Here is a 21,302-nt window from a genome sequence, read left to right as displayed (position 1 = left end):
AATAGCATTATTAGGCACTTTAAAATTCTTACTTTCCTGTAATTTATTTCACAAACAAATAATTTGGCATCACAATTACAGTCTCTCCTCAGATTATATTGAGCTCTCACATTTTTTTCTTTTAAATGTAAATTTCCCTCTTTAAATTGATCAGAATCCAACATCCATTCACAAGCACACTGATTATACTAATGCAGCTCTTCCCAGTGAACTGCATTAAAACATTTGATTTAATTGTTTGCAGTCTTTTATAGCCTTCCCTCCGCTCCTCGTCAAGCCATCATCAGCCTGCAGAGCACATTGGGACGTAATGTTCAAAGCACCAATGGGAGTCTGTCACCCATCGTCAGCCTGACCTGAGATCGTTGCAGGCTTTAGGAGACAGGAGGAGTCCATCATGGCCCTACTAAACCTGATGGACAGGCCACTTGAAAGCATTATAACACATCTATAAATATTGCTATAGACATTATATTACAGTACAGTGCATCATAGGCCCGTTCCCTTTTTTAAAAAAAGGTTCAGTGCGTTAAAGGTGGCCACCAGGGCTAACTGAGCAGAAATCCAGAGAAAGCTCTAAACTCCTTCAAATTCCTTCTAAGGTAAATCAGAGCTAGGCTGGAATTCTGTCCTGTTTTGTGGGGAAAGATTGGGAAACGTGTCGTGAGCGTATGACGCTTGAGAGGCAGCATTAAAATCCGTTTTCACTCTGCAAACAGTCAGTGGGAAAAAACACACCAACAGTTCCTCCTGAGTGGCGTTCCCGGGGAACGGTGTAGGTGGGAGGAAGGCAGCTGGCAGCAGAAGAGAGGTGAGGAGCAGAGGATACTGGCAGGTTCAAGCTTCACTGCAGCACTCATAGATGTTGTCCTCCACGAGAGCAATGACCTGCTCAAACTTGTGGTGCAGCTGAGTGCGACGTGCAGTGGGGTTGGCCTCCAGAGCGTTAATCACCTGATCCACGAAGAAAGAGGAGAAGAGAGGAGAGGAAAACAACGATGACTTTAAGAAGCTTTCAAGCATTCATGCATTCACCTGTATACGTAAACACAAAGAGAGGAAAGAAACCCACCAGCTCCTTCAATATTCACAACCTTGCAAAATGCATGTGGCTCCTTTTCACATTTTGTGTCTATACAGCCAAAAACTTCAGTGTTTTCTTTGGATATTATGTGATAGACTAACAAATGTGTTATGCAGTAGAAAAAAGAAACATGGGTTTCAAAATGTTCTACCTGCTTTGCACATCTAGATACTGAATTCTGCACATTCTTCTTTGCAAAATATCTAAAGCTCCGTTGGATTGGATGGAAAGCATTTGTGTGCAACATTTCTCAAGTCGATTAGATTTAGGTCTGGACTTTGACTGGGCCATTCAAAAGCATTAAAATGCTTTGATCTACACTTCTACAGCTCTGGCTGTATGTTTAAAGTTGCAGTCCTGCACGAAGGTACCTCTACCACAGTCTCAAGGCTTTTGTAGCTTCTAACAAGGTTTCTTCCAGGATTGTCCTGTATGTAGCTGAATCTATCTTCCCATCAACTCTGAGCAGCTTTCTTGTTCCTGCTGAAAACAAAACATCTCTACAACATGATGGTGCCATTGACATGTTTCATTGTATCAGGGATGTTTTTTAGGGTAATATCCAGTGTTAGTTTTCTTCAACAAATAGTGTTTTGCATGTTGGCTAAGAAGCTGAATACAAATGCCAGATGTGTGGAGTGAACAACTAATTGTTGCAAACAGATTCTCCCACCTGAGATGTGTATCCCAGCAGCTGTTCCAGAGTTTCCATGGGCTTCTTGGCTCTATGATTATTACTCTACTTGCTTGGCCTGTTATTTTCAAGTGGACAACCATGTAGTTGTGCCATACTCTTTCCATTTCCAGAAAATGGATTGAACAGTGCTCTGTGCACATCTTAAGTTCAAGACTTCAGATGTTTTATAATCTAACTTGCTTTAAACTTCTACGCAATTTTATTTCTCTAACAAACCTCTGAGGCCTTCACAGAATGGCTGGATTTATACTGAGATTAAATTACACACTAATTAGTTGTTTTGCATTTTATTCTGGGGTATTAGGGTAAAGGGGAGCTGAATACAAATGCACGCCATATTTTTAAAATAATTGTTTTTCATTAGATAAAAAACATAAATCATTTTACCTGTACTAACCAGTTGTGCACGGCTTTGTTTAGGTCTATCACATAAAACCCCAATCAAGTGCATTAAGGTTTGTGGTTGTTTGTGGTTGTAATTGTCCCAAAACATGTAAAACCTCTTCTGTTGTTGTTTTTGTTTTATTTGAATATGTGCAAAGGAGTGTGTTAACTTATCTAATCCCACTCCTCCTTCATGCATCACCCTTATCACGCCTAAGTGTTCTAGTTAGAGCACATACATTAAATATTAGCATTCTACATTATACATACAATAAAACTTTAGAGGTTTTTCTCTTATAAATCTTGCAGTGGTCTTAACATTTAAATAAATATGCTCTTATGTACAGTACTAAACTGAAATATACAATAACAACTACAGCATCAATAACTTATTTATGTAATAATCAATGATAACACATGTACTACCAATAATACTAATAAAACAATTATTACATTTAAGAGGTTGAAATACTTTTGCAATGGGAAAACAGGAGAAGGAATAAGCGAAGTGCTTCAGCCTCTTCTCCCTGCCTTCATGCACCCCTTATAACCACAAAAGCTCTCGCTCTTCACATATTTATAAAACCCACATCTGCTCTGGTTTTCATGCCCAACAGTTGTCACCGTGTCAGTGGGATTTATGGGCTCTTAGCAGCAGTGTGCTACCAGGCAGAGCAAACTGAGCTGGGGCAAGAGAATAGGCAATCAGGGGCCATTCACAGAGCTCTGAATCAGTCTAAGCCAACGTCAGTACAGTAGCATGACAGAGGGAAGCAGCTAAGCAGCATTATTGTGAGGGCGCTCCATTAAGGCACAGTCACCACTGACTAAGCCTCTCTCTGCAGAATAAGGCGTAGCAGTGTGGAAGCATGGGGGAGGACAGAAGAGGGCCAGTTCAAAGCAAAACAAGAGATATGAAGCGGCAACTTAACAGCGCCATTAGACAGATGAGGGTGTTGGTTCAGGAGAAGGTAAACAACACGCTGTTTTCTTAAAGTGAATGGTATCTGTGGTCTGGGAAGAGATGAGTGAACACACTCAATAGTTCTTGCTGCTACTGCTTGGATGAGACCCCAAATCTGATAGTTCCCCCTTTTAACAAAAGAAAAACAGCTTTTATGTGCTTGTATTTAGTGACTAGTTGCAACACCATCCACAGTCTGTTACATCTCCCATCGCATCTGCAGCACTGATTCATCATGCTCTGATAGCTATCAATGAAACCTAATACAACAAGTGAGCTCTGCTGAGGCGTTCTAGCTGTGACAAAGGGCCAGTCTGAACATCTCCAAATCTCTTATCCACGCCTTAGATCACAAAAACAGAGAAGCAATGCACAAATCTCTCACCTGGTTTCTGTATTTCTTGGCATATTTGTAGATTTCTGTCAAGGCCAGGTTTGTGTTAAACTCATTTCTGTACTTCTGCAAGACAGACATCAAAATATCAGGCTAGATCACATTCCAAAATGGGACTTGTTTGTCATAACACGCTTTTGAAGAGCCAGATGGATAAACAAACAGGAGGCCTTTGAATATTTGACTTACTCTTGACTCCTCAGCAAGGTGAGCGTTCATCTCCTGCTCACTGAGAGGGGGCATTTCTTTTATCTGCTTGTAGTAACACTGCACCCTCTTCTTGTACTCTGGGATTTCCTTGGCATACAGCAGCTTGTTAGTCGGTGAGTCCTGTAAGAAAAAAAAAAAGAGACTCATATTTCATTCAGGAGACTCATGTAAAAGTTTAGCTTTGCAGCCATAGTGGCTCTGTGCGTGCCAGAGCTAAACTATGGGTCCCCTTGCACCTGCAGTGCTTTGACCTACTTGTACTGAAGATTTATGCCAAAATAATTTCATCCTCAAACCAATACGGCACTGGAATTAAAAGCTAAAGTTCATGCCTAAAACTGAAATGAAACAAAAGAGTAAACGTGTAGGGCAGTTTGTTAAAATGCATGACACATACAGCCATTGTAAAAAGAAAGTACACCCTTTTTTAAAGAGATTTTGAGAAGTGTGATCTCAGTGCCAATATTTATTAAACAACGACATAGCCAAAATGGAAACGTTGCATGTGAAAAACTAAGTACACACTTTCTGGTTCCACGGAAATACAGAAAGCAGCAACCAAATGTTTCTAATCAAACTAATTTAATCAAGCATCAGCAAATGTGATCATCTCTATATAAGCAGGGGTTCTGTCAGTTTGGTGCTGTGTTGTGTTGACACAGTGACAAGAGTGAAAAACATCAGCTGTGACCTTAGAGAAATTATTGTTGCTTTCCATCTACTGGTTAAGGGTTATAAGGTAATTTCCAAACTAATTCAAGTCCGAAAGATTATTCCTAAGTAGACAACACTGAAAATGGTTGTTGATCTTCCCAGCAGAGAACAACAACGCAGATTCATCCAAAGGTTGGCTTGTGTGATGAACAAAGAAATTGCAAAAAGCCCAAGAACTTCCTTTTGGATTTTATAGTCCTTCGTTAAGGTTATAACAGTAATGGCTTGTGATGAAGAGTTGCTGGAGACAAAAAGAATATGGCAGCACAAACCACCTTTCATGCACGGTGTTGGAGAGATGATGATTCGGGCTGGTTTTTCAGCCACAGGATCTGCATACCTTGAAGTCCTTGTGTCAACCATAACTTCTTTAATTTCTAAATTGTTCTAAAGTCAAATGTGGTGCCATTGGTCAGACAGCTGAAGCTTGGCCAGAACTGGGTCAAGTAAACATAGGACCTTCCTTTGAAAAGAAAAGAGTTCCGAAATACCTCAACAATGATGTGAGAGACTTGATAAAGTCACATAGGACATAGCTACTTCAACTTATTGCTGCTAAAGATGGTTTTGCAAGGTCCATTAATTGTACTGAGGTGTACGTAGATTCTGACACATGGATTTTCTATTTCTTGAGATTAGATTTAAATCATTTTAGGACCTGGAAAAGGTCAGAACTTTTATTATGCCTTTCTTTTCACCAAGACTGTATGTTAAATGAATCCTACATTTTTTAAACTAATCATTACTAGGTAACCTCCATAGATTGGGATGCTGTCATCTTTGGGTATCACACCAGACATCAGTGCCCAAACTGGCATCAATGGTTAAAAATGATAACTTTACATACTTTCTATTGGATTACAGTGACCCTTCAGTCTAAGCAGACATTTAGACCCAAACCATTCAGAAAAAATCCTAACCACACTTCGATAAAGAAATCGGATCCTTTCACTGTAGAGGTCAGGGTTTTTTCTCTAAAAAACGTTCAAAGATTTATCTATAAAAACTCTAATCAGCCTCAAAAGCCTGATGCCCTTTTAAGATTAGATGGCTGCTCAAATAAAAAACTCAAACTGAGACATAATTTGACTGAATAAATCATTAAAATGCTGCCTCAGTTGTCATTCAGTTGTAATAAAACTTTAAATATGATTTCAAACAGGAGGATCCGGTCCCGGATAAGCGGAAGACGACGAGTACGAGTACGAGGATCTTTTTTTTATTACATTATACCTTTATTCCACCATAATTGAGGAATTTTATTTCCAGCTGTTCCATCTTTTCTGCCAGCCTTGCTAACACTGCATACATCCAACTAGCTGAATTCTTGCTTTTTTCCCCTCCTCCAGAGAATAATTTCTGCTTGCTGTGCTTCAAATATCTTTGCAGTCCAGCCCTTCTGTCTACTGCGAATCCCACCTCCATACAATCAAGCTAGAGTTAAACAGGAAAATGCAGTTGCCACTTTGTTTGGCCTTATTTCAAAACCAGAGGTTGTCATATCTTCACACTTAAAACAATATTTCACGTTGATGAGTCTAATCACTATAAACTGTTCTCCGTTGACTTACGATACTATGAATGACCTATTTCTTAGCACCAAATAAGAACATTTTCTACCACTTCTTCCATAGTGGGTTTTCAGGGTGTACCCCGCCAGGCAACACACAAACAACCATGCACACACTCATTCACACACCTAAGGGCAATTTAGAGAGACCAATTAACCTAACAGGCATGTCTTGGACGGTGGGAGGATGCCAGATTACCCGGAGATAACCCACACATGCACAGGGAGAACATGCAAACTCCATGCAGAAAGACCCCTGACAAGGAGTCAAACCCCGGACCTTCTTGCTGCAAGGCAACAGTGCTACCAAATGCGCCACTGCGCAGCCCTCAATTCAATATGTATTCATTCTTAAATGTTTATTCGATATTTACAAGTCTGGTTTTAGAAATAACCATAGTTCAGAAACAGCTGTTGGCGGAGTTATAAATAATAAGAAAATTAGCCTGGACCCAATACTTATTTTCTGTGTGCTCAGAAAAAGCTGTTCATTTAAACTTTGTTTTATTTTAGATGATCCTATCTAAACCAGTAGAAATCGAGACAATGAAGGAGTGAAACATTTTCATTTCCACACAACAGGAATCAATCATAGCCAGAGAACATTTTAGTCTAAACAGATTTCCCCACACTGGTGCTTATTCAAGCAGGAGGAGAAGTAGCAGCCCTAAAAGGCTGTGGGCATATTTGGGTTTTAGTGGCGGCTACTGCTGTGAGCGTAGTGAGGGGGAGAGAAAGGGACAGAGAAAATAGGACAGTTAAACACAGAGGCTGCCAACTACTGCTTTCAGCAGGACTGAAGGTGCTTACAGCGCACCTTAACATTTCCACATGTCATGAGGTATTTGTGTCACTTGCTGTGTGAGTTAAATGTGCTGAGGACCTGAAAGGCTGCAGCCAAATTTGCTCCTTCTGATAGGAACCCTCTTTCTTCCTGTCCACAAGGTCACTTCCTGCTGTTCATCCATCTGCCTGCCAAGCCTCCTGTGACTGTGTGGCCCTCTACGCTCTGCATCTCGCCAGATAATACGGTTTCTTTGGACACCAAAAGCAACACCCTGCTTACTACTCTGAGATCACCGCTGCTGGACTTCCAGCTAATCCAGATCCTGTACCCTTTACTGTCTCATCTTGTAGCCATCGCCTGGGCAGAAGCTCTCAAAATGTGGAAATGTGTCATCGCCTTTCTCCTACACCTGCATGACATGTGACCACATCCTTGAACCTGGTGGCTTCACCACACATACAGCCAGATTTGACCAGATAATGAGGGAGCCGTACACATACTCTGTCTCATCGCTGAAGGTTTTATGTTTGTCTGTGCGCCCATGGACATGCATTATCCCATTTGTACACTTGAGCATAGCGACTGTAAGCGCACTGGCTTTTTGGCACTGAGATAAGGCACATAAATCAGCCTGTTTCTCAGAGAAAAGAGCATTATATGAGGAGTCCTTGGCTCCCTCCAGGGAGGAAGCCAGTCAGAAGGAGACAGGAAGCAGAGCGTGCTAAGGGTCATGGTGTCTGAAGGATGAGACAGATTTGTGGGCAGTGAGGACATTGACATGCAAACGTGCACATGCAGACAGGCAGATACAAAGATAGATGAATGAATGTGTCGCGGACTCACACACAAATTTGCACCCAGCGCCAAAACAGATCCCTGGTGCTTATGACCTTGGATCAACTGAGTGGGCTGGAATAACAGGAGGAGAGGTAGATGGAGCTGACAGTCTGAAGGCTTAGAAGGAGAGCTCACAGAGGGGGGCTGAAGAAGTGTGAGGAGGTGTGTGGCACTGGCTGTTAGAAAGCTAAATGGATCCAGTAGATACAATGATTGATGGGTAGAGAACAAATAATTAGAGGTTTTATATGTCGAGAAAGAGAAATGACCTAGTTCCTCATAAGGTGACAGTGAAAGGTTAGATTTCTATTTTAGAATTGAAACAAAAACAACTACGTCCAACAATATAGTATACCTAAAAAATGCCATTATGATATAAATAGTGCATATTAGCTTCATGTGAATCTGGCATGTTTCATATCAGATTTCAAATAATGAAATGAAGACATTTTTTGTTACTAATCTACCAAATCACTCATCACCTGATTTTTAGAGGGAATAGGAGGGAAGACTGCTCCTTCTAAGCCATTGACTGACATTACTTCCTTATCACTGATATTTTGATTGCATCATGTGGCACAGCCACTGTTGGGTGGCACCATTTAGGGCTACTATCTAATCTTGTTTACTTTTCTGTAAACTTGCTCCTGAATGGGGTTGACCTTATGCTGCGGCCAAATCTTGCAAGAAGCTTCTTCAAAGAACAGAGGTTCTCAGGATCTCATTTGTACTTGATAAAGTGTTTACAGAAAATATGTCCAAATATAAAGGCCAAAACCTAATCAACGGATTGGAAAAAGAAAAACACAGGTAAACAGGCTTAAGACTCTAAACTATGGTGTCTGAGGTTAAACAAAGAGGAGGAAATCACTATATCTTCCAACATGCCTGCAGCTACTAATTTGCCTGAGTTGCATGTCTGAGCATGTTGCTTTTTCCACGGCAGCTGGTAATAGCAACACTGTAAATGAGAGACTCACCTTTCCTAGCTGCAGATCAGAAATGGAGCAGGCATCAATGAAAGCCTGAGCAATGACAGACAAACAGGCGTCCATGTGATCCGTCTTATCGATATCAAACACAAACTGGGGGTTTTTCAGGATGTTCACCCAGAAACGCAGAGGTAAGCTGCACAGACAGAGGAGAAAATTTGTTTTTAAACACTTCGACCCACACACAAAAGTGGACCAAATGGGTTTTAAATCATGCCGTTTAGTAGACTACCTATTAGTTTTCCAGATGTGCAGGGTGTCTGGGTCCGTGATGCCCCGTTTGTCAGCCTGCTCCTCAAGGAAGTCAAAAAAGTATTTGACGGCCAGAGGCGGGCGGTCTGGAGGGATGCTGAGGATGGCCAGGAAGAGGTCATCTAAGAACTTCTGAAGAGTTCCCTGCAGAGGGAAAGGGCATTCACATAATTTTATGTAATGTAGGAAACATCAGTGAAATAAATATAAAGTATTCACACCCCATACATCTTTTGATGTTTGCCACAAGTACAAACTTTAGTGTATTTTATTGGATTTTAATGTTAGACCAACACAAAGTAGCACACAACTATGAAGCAGAAGGAGAAGGATACATGGTTTTCAATTTTTTTTACAAAAACCTGAAAAGTGTGGCATGCATTTGTATTCAGCCACTTTTAGGCTGATACACAAAATCAACCAGTTGCCTTTAGAAATCACCTGATAGTAACAAAGAGTCCACATGTGTATAGCTTATTTCCAACATAAATCCAGATGTTCTGTGAAGGCCTCAGAGATTTGTTAGAGAACATTAATGAACAAACAGCTTTATAAAGACCAAATAACTCACTGGGCAGGGAGAAAGTTTAGTGGAATATTTAAGCAAGGTTGGGTTACCAAACAATATCTTTAGTTATATATCTAGTTTAAATATCTCACAGAGCAAGTATTTGAAAGTGTATGGCACAACTAGAAACCTACCAAGACATGGCCGTCCACCTTGACTAAAAGGCCCATTAATGAGAGCATCAGATGAAATGAAAATTACATAACTTTTTGGGCTAAATGTAAAATGACCTCAGACCTGGTAGAGGCTGCAAATGGCCTGCAACTAGGATTGAGTTTCACCTTCCAGCAGAACTAAAACCCTAAGCATAAAGCCAGAGCTACAGTTTATGATTCAGATCAAATAATAGTTATGTCATAGAATGACCCAATCATTTTAACCTTTAGCAAAATATGAAAATTGATGTACATACACACTCCAGACAAAGAAGCATTAGGGAAAGTGTTTCAGGTGTGAAAAACTAGTAAAGACGCAGGTCAAAAGACTAGCAGCTGTAATTGCAGCAAAAGTCGGTTCTATAAAGTAGAGAGACAGGGTGGGTTGAATACAAATGCATTCCACCCTAAATCCTTTGAAATTTTGTGGGTGTCAAAATGTGAAAACGTTCAAAGATGTGCATATTTTTGCAAAGCTCGGTATACCTGCAGAGATTAATTGTGTTCTGACTTTATGTTGCAGATTTGATTAAAGACAGTGTTGTTTCTGGTTACCTTCGTAGACAGAAGGCGTGTCAGGTAGATTTCCGGCAGCACTTTCTTGCGATGACTGTGCCTGTGCGACTTCTTGGTCTCCATTAACTCATCATTCGGTAGGACCTGGAAACCAGAGGTCAAACGTTACTACAAAGAGTAGCTAAGTAAACACTGCTGTGTTTATCTGTATGAGTTGTCAAAGGGGAGTTTTTTCTGGTTCTTGCATTAGACACATGATCCAGATACCCAGTCAGGTTATATTTGGAGCATTGGATGATAAACAGAATTAGGGAAGTCCAAGGAGGTTGGGAAATTCTCAGGGATTTTTCTCAGTTTGCTTTTGGGAACTGGATCATGTCTGTGCTTTGCTTATTTAATTGGATATTTTAGAAGTAAGGTTCTGTCTAAAGGTTATATGCAGTTAAAATTGTGGATGATAACTCTCTTGGTGTCTTTATTTAGTTTAAATCCAGATCAGATGGTCTTAAAGGCTGGAGCTAACAGCTAGTACTGCCAGATCTTATTTCAACATCTAGACACCATTTGTTGTATTTTTAACTAAAACATAGTTCTTCTGTTCAAAGCATGTGTTTAAGACAGGAAGATTAATGGTGGTGCATTGCTTCATGTGTTTATAATTCTCAGCTTCTGCACGAATTGCCACTCAATGCAACGTGATGATGGTTAAAAGATTCATCAAATCTCCCTATCACAAACCACTATGATGTTTTTGAGATCAGAGTTGTCTTAAGACGGAAGAAGTCTGCCTTGATCTCAAACAAGCTGTTAGCTTCCGCCTACTTGGACCAACTAACCTGGATTTATACCAAATGACAGTGCCACCAGAGTTACATCCATGCTACTGCATTAATAGAAACTGCTTATAACCTTTTAACAGAACGTCACTTAAACAATCCTAAACTATCCCTTTAGGTTCCAACTACTCTGCTCCAGAACTTTCCTGTAAAACTAACTGTTCACCCGGCAAATTGTATTCCAAGAAACTCATTATATTAAAGTCAAAGGGCCCATATCTTAGCTGACGTTTATGAAAGAGCTTAAGCGGCATTAGCGCTGTCATGTCCTCTCAGCAGCTTTCCCTCTCACCTCCGTCCCCCCCCCGCATACTCTCTCCATCATAAGGCATGCCACTGGGCTGCACACAGAAAAACTCTTCAAATTTAGCCATATTATTTATGAGGAGATACTCACCAAGTGTACATATTTTTCTGTATCCAGATCTTTGACTAAAGAAAGAGAGAAAAACACACAAAATAAACAATTTACAATTACTATGGTGCAGACACAAGCAAATGAGACAAGACAGAGAAGAGTGAGAGATACTAGTAAGACAAAAAATACTGACAGGAGAGCAAAAGGAGATAGAGTGCAAAAGCAGAAAGTGATTAGGGTGAACGGTGTGCTTGAAGGGGAGGGCAGCTGTCTGAGAGAATGAAAGAGAAAGATTACGAATAAAAAGAGAGAGATTATGGGAGACAGATGCATGGAGTCTGAGACTGGTTGTGGAGTTGCTGTTAATGAGATGGTAATGCTCGGCCAACGATGGGAACAAAAGAATTAAATCTAGCTGGTTTATTTATAGATCTTAACACAAAACATATTCATACACACGCATGAACGGATATGAGTGCAGGGAGGAGCGTAGACTCACGCTCAAACACGAGCTCAAAGACAAATATAGTCAATTTATTGTGCATGGCACACGAGCTAAAACAAGGACAAGCTGAGACATACACACACACACCCACCCACCCGCACACACACACACACACACACACACCTTCATGGTGTGTGTTTTCTCATTACAGCCCACTCTGCCAGAGATGCTCCCATCCAGCAGGCCACAGTCCAGACCTCCAGCACTGATCATAGACAGCCAGGACAGTGTTTCAGATTAGCCAGGGAGCACTACAAGCTCATAGCACCCCCTTGATGCTTTGAAGCAGAAGCCAGGTTTGATGCACTTGAGCCCATTTTTGGCACCGTGTGAATGGAGAGAAGCACCTTTGATGGGCAGAACTTAAAGGGAACCGGGCTCTGGTCTGGAGCTGATTATGTAAGGTGGACCCTGGACAACAAGCGCAGGAGCCCATTAACGCCTGAAGGTAAACTCATCTGTCAACAGGGGAAGCTTGGTGAATGCTGGACAACGGGCCAAATTGTGTCACATTTTTCCCGACAAGCTGACAGCTGCTAATGGATTACATCCACAGCATGGAGGGAAAAAAACGCTTTCAATGAGCCACTGTTGTTAGAGTTTCTGTTGTGAGTTATTAGACGGGGGGGTATTTAGATATCAGCCTTTTCATGGATGAGGGGAGGGGGCGACTGCTTGGTTTCACGTATGTTTACATGAGCAGATCATGTTCTCGTGATCACCTAAGCATGTGCTGTTTCCAAGTGATCGAGTGTGTGAGTGTACCTCTCCATGTCTGGGCGAGTGTGCATAACAAAGTGACAGAGAGTGGGCGTGTTTGAAGGTTACATACCTCTCTCCAGGGTTTTTTCTTTCTTGTCTTTCATGCTCATGGCCAGCGATGCTCCCTCTGGGACCTAGAAAAGCGGGGAATAAGGTGGAGAAGAAGGATTAGGGGTGAAAAAAGGCGAGAGAGACCAGAGGGCATGAGGTCAGGGGTGAGCTTGGGTGCACCAAAACAGTGTCATTAAGCATGCCCTGGAGGGCAATGTGTTGCTCAGAGGTGGAACTGTTTGTGTATGTGTGTTGGTCTTGCATGCACCTAGAGCGGTGGCTGGTTTTGCAAGCGCCAGGCTCGGCTCATTAAAGTCAACCTGCAGTGAAATGGATTGAACAGCTTCGCCAGTGAACCCAAGCTGTTAGTACAAGCTCCGGCTCGTTGGTCTCACAGATCCGTCCCAACCGCACAATAAAGCTCAATACAACACTAACCAAAAACACAGGAAGCAGTTCAAAGGTCGAGAGGCACGGTGTGTTTAATAATGCACAAATCACTGCAGACATTAATACACATAAAACAATGAAGGTCTTCCTTTTTGCAATGGGCCTAATTTAGGAGCAGTTTGCTTTGTAAGTTTGGAAAATGTCTAATACAAGTAATAATGGCAGACACAGTAAGAATATTATTATTATTATTATTTGTATTCACGTGTTGCACTTAAACAGCCAACAATTTTGAATGCTTGCAGTTAGCTTAAGTTTTTCATAAAAATGTGCCAAGAAATCCGGTGGTGACCAGAACGGGCCAATTTTCAGCTTGATCTGCCCTACTGTAATAAGTGATTGCACATTGGAAACTCAAATATATCTTATTTTTCCCATATATGAATTAGGTGGCAACAATCTTCAATGTGGACTTGGTTACTGAGTGAGGATCAATCAAATTTAGCTAATTTTACTGTCAGTGAGGTGTTGAAAATGACATCAGAGGAACCACAGAGATGTAAGGAAATTGTATTTTTGTACATGTCTACTGTTCTTACAGGCTACTAGAGAACGAGAGACAGCAAAACATTTAGCAGGTAACATGAAGACTACATTTATTACAGGGTAGTTGCTCTATTTCAACCGTTTCAGCTTTCTAACCTTGTCGGTCATGAAACAGGCTGGATTTGGCCAACCCTTCAGAAATCTCATAGTTAAGACAGATTTCCAAATGTAATCTGCAGAAAATCTGAATTGGGATGTTGAAACCTAACAGAAACTGGAGATTGGAAATAGGTAACACAAATCTGGTTGGTGCATCTCTTTTCATTCATTAATATTTAAGTATAGCATTAATATATGATTATAAAATGTATAATACAATATTTGAAGAGCATATTAGATTTTGCCACATATGAGGAATCCTCTTTATATAAAGAGTGCATCACAATTCTCAGTAGGTGTAGAAAAGTGAGTTAAATTCAAAGAATAACGTATTACATACAGTTACATCTTTATCAAATGATTAGTTTATACACATAAAAAATACAGTAAACACGTTGAGCAAAGCAGACATTTGTAGTATATTATTGTCTGTTAACCATTAATGTCAACCATTATAAATTAGGAAATTGTTGCAGTAAACGTGTTAATTTTCACATTTGATGGTTTGATGATTCTGCTCCAGGAGAAGCTCTCCCAGCTGAGTGTGCCCGACTCCACCTGCAGGTGGATCACTGACTTCCTGTCTGACAGGAAGCAGCGCGTGAGGCTGGGGAAGCACGTCTCTGACTCCCTGACCATCAGCACTGGTTCCCCCCCAAGGCTGTGTTCTCTCTCCTCTGCTCTTCTCCCTGTACACCAACATCTGCACCTCCAGTCACCAGTCTGTCAAGCTTCTGAAGTTTGCGGACGACACCACCCTGACCGGACTCATCTCTGATGGTGATGAGTCCGCGTACAGATGGGAGGTGGACCATCTGTTGGACTGGTGCAGCCAGAACAACCTTGAGCTCAATGCTCTAAAGACAGTGGAGATGGTTGTGGACTTCAGGCAGAACCCAGCCCCACCTACCCCCATCACCCTCTGTGACTCCACAATTGACACTGTGGAATCTTTCCGCTTCCTGGGAACCATCATCTCCCAGGATCTCAAGTGGGAGCCAAACATCAGCTCCCTCATCAAGAAAGCCCAGCAGAGGATGTTCTTCCTGCGGCAGCTGAAGAAATTCAACCTGCCAAAGACTATGATGGTGCACTTCTACACAGCCATCATTGAGTCCATCCTCACCTCCTCCATCACCATCTGGTACGCCGCTGCTACAGCCAAGGATAAGGGCAGGCTGCAGCGTGTCATTCGGTCTGCTGAGAAGGTGATTGGCTGCAGTCTACTGTCGCTCCAGGAACTGTACACCTCCAGGACCCTGAAGCGGGCAGGGAAGATTCTGGCTGATCCCTCCCACCCCGGTCACAGACTCTTTGAGACTCTCCCCTCTGGCAGGAGGCTGCGGTCCATCCGGACCAAAACCTCACGCCACAAGAACAGTTTTTTCCCATCTGCCACCAGCCTGGTTAACAAAGCCCGGAAACCTCCCTGACACTCTCCCCCCCCCCCTTTTTTTTTTGCTGACAGGACACCTGTAACCTGTAACTCTATGCGTTACATTAACGCTCAGCATGGACTCCTGCTTTACTTGCACAATGATCACCTGCACTGTTGTATTGCTCTTGCATCTTATACTGCTCTACTTTTACTCTCACTCACTTAAAACTGTGCACATATATTTATATTATATTGTAGATATGTTTATACTGTTTAATTTGTATTGTATTGCACCGACTACGCCAAAACAAATTCCTTGTATGTCCAAAAACGTACTTGGCAATAAAGCTTTTCTGATTCTGATTCTGATTCTGATTTGATTCAAATTAAAACAATCACACATGCAGTTCTGTACAGCATCTTTTAGAGGAAATGTTTATAGTTGCAGAAGAAGAGATTTTTCTTAGCTTAAAAAACAAATTTAGATATATCTGTCCATAAAGCAAAACAAATAACAAATTTGACTAGTTTTTTGAGTTGTAGCTGAGACACCATAACTCAGGGCGTCACTTTATTTTGATATCTGGGTTCTAAAGTTGGAGGTAAATGGAAAGCAACATTAGTACTTAAAGACACTAAAGCAACTATAAATTTCTCCCACTGCAAACTTTAATTTCTAGTTTTATTGATTGTTAATATGTAAATGCATGCGAGCATGTTATTGTCAACAACATGAAACACATACTGATCCAAAGGGATTAGCAATTAGTGCTTGTAGCCATTTTAGTTCAAGGATTGACCTTCACTTTGAGGAATGATTTACATACAGCATGTGCTGAGTGTGTTTTGACCTTTTTCTGTTGAACTGTAAAATTAGCCCACGTGACTTCCAGATTGAACAAGTCGTAACACTTTCCTCTCTCTTAAAGCCAGTTATGGTAAAGTACATAGCACATAGACCAGGTATGTGCTTGGAAGTGAGAAATGCCGCACTCTGTTTACGTTAGTCTGCTTGTTATAATGACCTTTAAACATGAACTTTCACAAGATCTATAAGCACTTTCACCTTCTGTTGTGACTTTTATACACGTTGCACAAACAATGCAATGTTTAACCTTGACTTTATAATGTTTTGGTGTGATGTAGAGGTAATTTACAAGTTCCTAATGTAAAAATAATACCGAGGCTTATAAGGAAATAGGCAAATGCTTCTGGTATAATTCTGACTCACTATTTGACAACAGGAAGCTTTAGTGTTAATTTTTATTGGCTATTTTTAAGTTCATTGTATTTCCAGCAGGGGGATTTCAATTTCAACCATCTGACCCAAGTGGTTACTCTAGATGAAAGGAAAGTGGTTAGGGTGGCCAAGAACAACCCAAAAACCACCAAGGCTCAACTCAATCATAAACTGGGAGAAGCTTGAAAACCAATCACTGTCAACAGTGAAGTGAGTGTAACATCAACATGGACTGAGAAAGAAGCTCCTGCTCCAAAATAGACACCTTCAAGCTTGCCAAAAATTTGCAGCTGCCCACAAAGACAATCCAAATGCCCTCTGGAGAAGTGGCAGAAAAAGTGTTTGAAGTTAAGATGAGGCTTTCTAACCTAAGAACACAGTACAAACTATCAAGCATGGTGGTGGCAGCATTATGTTGAGGGTCTGCTTCACTGCCAGTGGTACAAAGTGGGTGGAGTAATGAAGGAGGACTGTTCCCAAATTTTTCAACTTCACCTGAAGAAAACAATTAGATGTTTGAAAGCAGTTGGGTGTTCCAACAGCATAATGAGCTCAAACACACATCAAACTGCTTTTGAACTGGATAAAGCAGGCTAACATTAGGCCTCTGGAACCACACCCTCTTCAGTTGTATTGGAAATGTATGGACTATGCCTAAAACGAGCAGGAAACCAACCAGTTTAAATGAGTCCTGGCATTTCTGAAATAAAGTGTGATGTTAAGACAGGACCTTGTGATTGGCTACACAGTGTGGGGTAAGGGACCTTTATCTAAATATCAGTGGTGCGTGTGCATATAATATTATTGATCCTGTGTAAATTAGAGAAAATCCACAATCATTTTAAACTTACACCATATTCTCATTTTAATGATGTTGTATGTTGTTCAATCGTTTCATTAAAGGCACATAATTAACATTCATTCTGATGACGAGTGTTCGTAAACTTTTGTGCAAAACTGTATACTTAACTGACAACCGCAAAAAGGTCAGCAAACAGTGCTGCAAACACACCAAATGAAGGACAACAATACCATTTACAGTGAATTCTCAAAATAACACCCCACTAATATAACATGACCCGCCTCAGCAGCCATGCTCACACACACACAAACACTCACCTGGTAATGGAAGACTGTGTTGAGTTTCTTTCGACCATCCTCCATCACAGAGGTGTTGTCAAGATCCTGCAGGAGCTTGCTGTTGCTCCCAGAGTTAAACCACTCTGAAAGGAAGAGAAGGATGAAGAAGTCAGAGGACTGAGACAATTTCATTGTTAAATTTGAAAACGAGTAGAGACAAACAGCAGCCGTGCTCCAGCTGTGTGTCATGACCTGTGGAAATATTCTTAGGCCATTAATCAAATCAGCTCTACAGGCTCTGCAGCCTCTGAAAGCAATAACTCTTTGTGATTATGACTGTACACTCTCCTCAATGCATTCTGTCATTTATTATATTGCAGCCTCAGGTTAGTTGGGCTTCATGAGAAGAATTGACCTTTTTGCAAAGGAGATTACTATATCTTGGAGGGCTCGAGGAAGGAAAAGGATGGAAATAATCAGAGGAAATGTGTTCCTACCTAGGTCCACATCTTCCGCTCGAGGCCACTGAGAGAAAGGCAGGTTTTTATAAAAGGATTCAATGATTTTTTCTTTAACTTGGCAGATTGTGTCAGTATGCATGACCCTGACTGACAGCGAGTCCATGCCGCAGCCCTGGAAGGACACGTTGATGTTCTGCAGACAAACAAAAGAAGCAAAAAGTGTGTCACTTTAACTGAGAGTATTTTGGTTGGAGAAAAATGAGCAGCAAGTGTGTAAAGTTTTGACCTGTGGCTTGGCCTCAATGTTTTCACGGAGCAGCCACTCCTCATTGAGAGTGTAGCGGGCCTTCCCCGTGAGGACATCTATGGAGCCCTTGTTGATCTGCTGCTTGATTGCACAAAGAAGCAGGAAAAAAGGCTCGCCCACTGTTTCCTGTGAAATGAGAACAGAGTCAATAAGCTTCCCTTTGAATCAAACCACCTCTCGGCGTTACTCTTCATCCTAACCTTCAGGTAGCTGTACATGCAGATGGACATCCAGTTGGTCAGCATCTTCTCTACAACGGACTCGGTGCGCCGCAGCATCAGTTTGGGGTTCTTGGAAGCTGAAGCGTCGATCAGATCAACCAGCAGGTCTTTCATGATGCTGGTATAATATTCAAGTTTGCCATGGAGGGCGATGGTGAGCAAGGATGCCAGGCTGCATCTGAGGGAGTGGGGGGTAGCATAAGCAAAAAAAAAAAAAAAGAAAAAGAAAAACATGGCTGTGTAAACACACTCCATCAATGTGTGGTCAGTGGAGATTTAAAAATAATATATCACGTGAACCAAAATAAGATTTAGTCCAGCCCAGTCCACCTGCGACTGCAGAGCCAAATAAAGGTCTGATCTAAAGCAGGGAGTGTCTGAGTCAGAGTCCAGAGGTGCAGGGAGGGGATTTTCCTAACAAAGCCCCTTTAATCCAGAAGGAAGAGGCTTCATCAGTCAGTAAGTGCTGACGCTGTGCAGGGTCAGGGATGCGGTTTTGCCTCTGAGATGTCTCTCTGAATCACAGTGACTGCTTAATGTTGGGAAACCTCAAATAAGCATTGAGTTTACCTCAATATCAAACTTGACCTGTTTATGTGTGGGTTTGTGGGTGTGTGTGTGTATGTGCATGTGCGCGTGTGTGTGTGTGTGTACGTGTGTGTGTGTGTGCGTGTCTGTGTGTGCGCAGCAAAAATAAAAAACACAACACCAGCCTGGTACCACCTTTTCACGTCTTCTCATAAATGATTTGTTGGAGAAGTACAGAGCATCGGCTGGTATTCAGCAGGAGTTAGCAGAGGGAATAAACAAAACCGGTGTTGGTTAGAAAACCAAAACAGTAGTCTGAAAATGGTAAAATTCTCCACTAATCGTGAAACTGGGCGATTATTAAACACCTTACATTATCATCTGGCTTTTTAGCCCTTCACTTGAGCTGTTTTGGTAATTAAAGATGCACCAATCAATCAATTTGTCAATGATTTGGCTCTGATTAGTAATCAACAGGTTAAATGCAGAAAAGTATATTTTTTTATATTAATTAAATGCATCAGAATGAAGAACTCCCACCATTTTCGGTCTATAAATGCAATTATCCACAGTATGTACTTGGATACATTTTTCTGAGTCTCAGATAAATTAGATAAACATTAGGGGGCATAATTAGGGCCACAAACGCTTAATTTCTCTTTTTTCTCTAACTATAGATAAATAGTAATTGTTTTATGCTCAAACGTACATTTTATGCATTTGTAAAATCACCCCACCGAGTTGCACATTTCTTTTAATCTGGGTTTGCCTTTCACTTTGCTGCTGGTACACCTGAATCTCCCTTATTGTGTTTGAATCCCCAGACAGCTATTTCTGTTAGTGTTTGCCTGAAAGTGTCTGTGGTGGCTGAGCTCTAATAAGTACCCACTTTGCAAAGGTCAACTCAAAACAAAAGGCTAAGTCATTCATTATTCTCTGCTTCTACTATCCAACAGTGCAAAATGTAGCTAAACTTTTAACCAGACATTTAAAGGCAGGAATATTATTAACATTTCAGAATTGTTCAACCTATAATGCTGTCCAAACTTATTGGCACTGGTCATAAAAGACATGTAAAAAGACTTAAAGTAATATCTTATTAAAACAGCATAATCTGACACTGTAATATGTAGAAAAACCCTTTAATTACCTTTAATTAGAGAGCATTAAAAAAGGAAGCATCTGTTTTTGACAAAATCACAGGTGGCACAATTGATGATGCTAATTTTATTTAAATTCCCATGCTATTTCAGAGTGCATAATGCTCTCTAACGAGGTTGCCAGAGTCTTTGGAAGACAAACAGTCCCACAAAGTCACAAATCTTCCCCCGTACCTAACAGTGGCTATGAGCTGCTCTTCCATGTATTCATCCTTTCTTTTACGCCAGACATATCTGAAGTGTTTCTTCACCAACAGTGAACTTTGGGAGATTTGTTTTACCTTCCTTACCATCTTGCTATCAGTGCACAATGGCAAGATAGTGATGTCTTTCCCCTCTTGAAGAGTGGCTAAGAGAAATGACTCTTTGTTTCATATTTTTACCCTAGGGAAACAGGAAGTTGTGTGATTGTAACTAAACGTTTCTAAATACTCTGATCAACTAGAATAATATAAAAAAAAGTGTTGCACTGGTGATTTTATCACAAATGAATATTTCTTAAAGTGGGATTTCTTTTACAACCGATTAAATGTACTCAAATCAAGATCAGTTATTTTTTTTTTCAAATTGTTAGTGAGAGATTATGCTCCTGCAATTCAAGATTCATTTTTAGGCTTTTATGCAGCTTATGTGTGGAGAGCACTGTATAGCACCACTATTACAACGAAAGACTGCACGGCAAAGAAGCAGTAAATGTTGCAGTTACCTATCTCGCACAGCAAAATCCTTCTGCTGCTCCAAGGCGTGGACGAAAGTGATCAGGAAGTGCTTGTTATTGAGCAGAGTGGAGAACAGAGTGATGCCCTCCTCCACATTAGGTTGTGTTGTGTTGTTGGCCTGGTGACAGAAGATGACAGAAGCTGGGTGAAACATTTACTTCCCTGCATGATTTCACCCTAACTGGATTACACACTTGCTGTGCCGTCACTTATCATCTTCACCAACTCTCGTCTCTTGTGACCCATCTAGTGAACACCTCATCTTTCTATTATATCCTCTTTCCTCTGTTCCTTCAACTACCTCCTCCACCCTTTAAGTTTTCTCCACAGTAGCCGTACTCCCCACTCCAGTCCTTTACAGTGTTTTATTGTCGCTAAATGTGCGGAGTCGACTTAACGAGTGTGGTCTATCAATGGGTGCGACTAAGCAGCATTGTGATGAAGTCTTCCCTCTGGACCGCAGCCATATGGTATGGT

The 21,302-nt window shown here is 41.1% G+C and overlaps 1 protein-coding gene across 4 annotated transcripts in view; it reads right to left on the bottom strand.

Moving 5' to 3' along the window:
* Window positions 1–18: 18 nt before the first annotated feature.
* plxnd1 (plexin D1) overlaps window positions 19–21,302 on the bottom strand; it is a 110,221-nt gene continuing 88,937 nt past the window's right edge. For all 4 annotated transcript variants that reach the window (XM_047375433.1, XM_047375450.1, XM_047375424.1 and 1 more), the window contains exons 24-36: window positions 20,813–20,943; window positions 18,398–18,596; window positions 18,177–18,323; window positions 17,927–18,083; window positions 17,469–17,572; window positions 12,656–12,719; window positions 11,358–11,392; window positions 10,164–10,268; window positions 8,866–9,029; window positions 8,622–8,769; window positions 3,713–3,853; window positions 3,515–3,589; window positions 19–954 (exon numbers count right to left, since the gene is read on the bottom strand). In XM_047375433.1, the coding sequence (XP_047231389.1) occupies window positions 838–954; window positions 3,515–3,589; window positions 3,713–3,853; window positions 8,622–8,769; window positions 8,866–9,029; window positions 10,164–10,268; window positions 11,358–11,392; window positions 12,656–12,719; window positions 17,469–17,572; window positions 17,927–18,083; window positions 18,177–18,323; window positions 18,398–18,596; window positions 20,813–20,943 (1,587 nt within the window). In that variant the 3' untranslated portion in view covers window positions 19–837. The remainder of the gene's footprint in view (window positions 955–3,514; window positions 3,590–3,712; window positions 3,854–8,621; window positions 8,770–8,865; window positions 9,030–10,163; window positions 10,269–11,357; window positions 11,393–12,655; window positions 12,720–17,468; window positions 17,573–17,926; window positions 18,084–18,176; window positions 18,324–18,397; window positions 18,597–20,812; window positions 20,944–21,302) is intronic.

This window comes from Girardinichthys multiradiatus, chromosome 1 (assembly GCF_021462225.1).
Source record: "Girardinichthys multiradiatus isolate DD_20200921_A chromosome 1, DD_fGirMul_XY1, whole genome shotgun sequence".
NCBI classification, from domain to species: domain Eukaryota; kingdom Metazoa; phylum Chordata; class Actinopteri; order Cyprinodontiformes; family Goodeidae; genus Girardinichthys; species Girardinichthys multiradiatus.
The sequence above is the reverse complement of the archived record's forward strand: the minus strand, read 5'-3'. Positions and strand labels throughout refer to the sequence as shown.